Source organism: Musca autumnalis, unplaced genomic scaffold (assembly GCF_047663935.1).
Source record: "Musca autumnalis isolate F117 unplaced genomic scaffold, ASM4766393v1 scaffold_3, whole genome shotgun sequence".
Lineage (NCBI taxonomy): Eukaryota > Metazoa > Arthropoda > Insecta > Diptera > Muscidae > Musca > Musca autumnalis.
Window position 1 is genome coordinate 175,453,588 of NW_027411866.1, and position 2,216 is coordinate 175,455,803.

General features: G+C 30.8%; 1 protein-coding gene across 1 annotated transcript; it reads left to right on the forward strand.

The window, feature by feature from the left end:
- The first annotated feature begins 381 nt into the window (after positions 1-381).
- Positions 382-1,769, forward strand: LOC141396663 (uncharacterized). The gene is made up of 2 exons (XM_073972291.1): positions 382-774; positions 1,544-1,769. The coding sequence occupies exons 1-2, from the start codon at positions 546-548 to the stop codon at positions 1,555-1,557; spliced, it is 243 nt and encodes an 80-aa protein (XP_073828392.1). The 5' UTR covers positions 382-545; the 3' UTR covers positions 1,558-1,769.
- The last annotated feature ends 447 nt before the right edge of the window (positions 1,770-2,216 follow it).

A 2,216-nucleotide genomic window follows, 5' to 3' on the forward strand; every position in this document is an offset into this window, starting at 1 on the left:
AAGGTCGGTCCCAAACGGAAACTGTGATTGTAAGGTTACATCTTGACTAAATATATATGAGTTTATATCCTTTCTCAGACAGTGCCTCCAATAATCGTGGATTTATCAGAACACCTTTGGGTTTAAAATCAATACAAGAATATTTTTTAGACGTCAGGACTAAAAATATTGCTTTTGCTTCTTTTCTTTATGCCACAGGCTGAGAATATGTCTCTGTTGGCAAAATCGACTGATACTTATTACTTGGTTAATAATAGTCATTTTTTACTATCACATTTCTTATCAATTAATTAGAAACCAAAGCTGGTAACCCTAACATTGTTGAAAGCATTTTTGTATATATAAAATTGAAAAATGCCATCGGTGTTAATCAGTTGAATACCGGCATTCTCTCAAGTAACAACCAAAGTGTTAAAATTATTGGCATTTTCGTAAAACAACGTGAATTATCGAGAAGTGATAATAACACTGAAGTGCTCTTGAATAAATTCCAAAATTAAAAACTATATATATACAAATAATAACTCTACAATCACAACATCAAAATGTTATCCCTCAAAGTGAAGAAATTATCTTCCACCCTATTGTTGGTCATGCTAGTGATATTATGTTGCAAATCGGATTCGACTGAAGCGGGTCGTGTTATATTTTATGGACCAAGAACAGTTTATACTGGACAAATCCTCTCGACACAAGCGAAAAAGGAACCATGCCCGAGGTGTCAAATGAGAGATCATCGTGGCCGCTGTCGTCGTATTATAACATTTAATACCGGTCAGTATTTTCTAAAGTAGCAGTATTTAAAAATCATTAGGGTTTACAAAAATTGGTTTAAAATGCATAATTACAATGTCACTACTTCTTTACGAGATTCGACCCTATTAGTTCTGATTTTTAAATGTTTTTCTTTTGAGTTCAGCTTAAATGATCGAAAATGTTTTTATTTAAAAAGAGGAAAGTAAGTGAAGTCTCAAACAACTACCTCCAAGCTCATGCCAGCTGATATGTGAAACCTAGGCAAAAGTCAAATTTGCATTTTTCAATTAAACTCAAAATCAATCATTAAATGCCCATTAGAATAAAATGTGATTTAAATGAATACGAACTATTATCCAAAACTAGCGATGTTACCATAGAAACTTTTAAATATTTACACATAGATAACTCAAATATCTTTAAGGTTAATAGTCTTTGCTATCAATTGCTTTCAATTGTTATCTACATAAATTGTATCTTCATACATAAATTCAATGTGGTGTCAATGAGGCGTAGTTAATTCTAGCAGACATGTCAATAATTTATATTTGTTGTTGTTGGTGTTTTGTTCTTTTTAGCATTCCTAAGCCAATAAACCCACTACGTCTGTGCCTTTAAAAATGAGCACGCTTGTAATACCACCAATTGCATTGCGTCTTCATTTCATTTCACGTTAGGTCTTATCATTTCATTGAGAACCATTTATTATTTGATTGTCTAACAAAGATTATTTTAATTATTTATTTTTTATAACTTTTTAACATTGTTGTTTTTATTCTATTTTTAGGTGAAAAATGTTAAATGTAATCGTTTATAAAATATATGCGAGCATTGTTTGTTTTTGGATACACTTTCCAAGAATCTCTTAAGACTGCTGATGTTATTTCCATTCAATCCCGTGCCATAGAAGTATTCTTAGAATTAATTTAATTTATTTATACTAAGTAGTAAATTTACACAATTGTTAAAGTATTTAAATCGTTAATAAAAACTAGAAAATGTAAATAAAATAATTGAACGTTTTTTGATTTTAAAAGTGGAAAAGAGCTTACATTTATTATAAACGGACAATATTTAAAAGATATCATTAATAAAATAAGCATAAAATTATTCTGAGTTGCAATTTGTAAATTTGAAAACATTTACAAAGCTTTTATGTTACTCTTGAAAAAACGCTCGAAACGCAAATCGTAATATTTATCCTCAATTTACATTAAGTTGGAGGATGGGCGACGATGTGTTTTCACTTAAAGCCTGGGATAGGTTCAACGTGAGCCAGGGTTGTTCAAGAATTTATTATACCCTCCACCATAGTATGGAGGGTATATTACTTACTTACTTAGCTGGCCCACTACAGAACATTTGTTCTATAGGTCGAACTAAGAAAAGATCTCTATTTCTCTCTGTCTATTGCTTCTCTTTCTGGAATACGCCTTGTTACCTCTTTATCCACTTGTTTG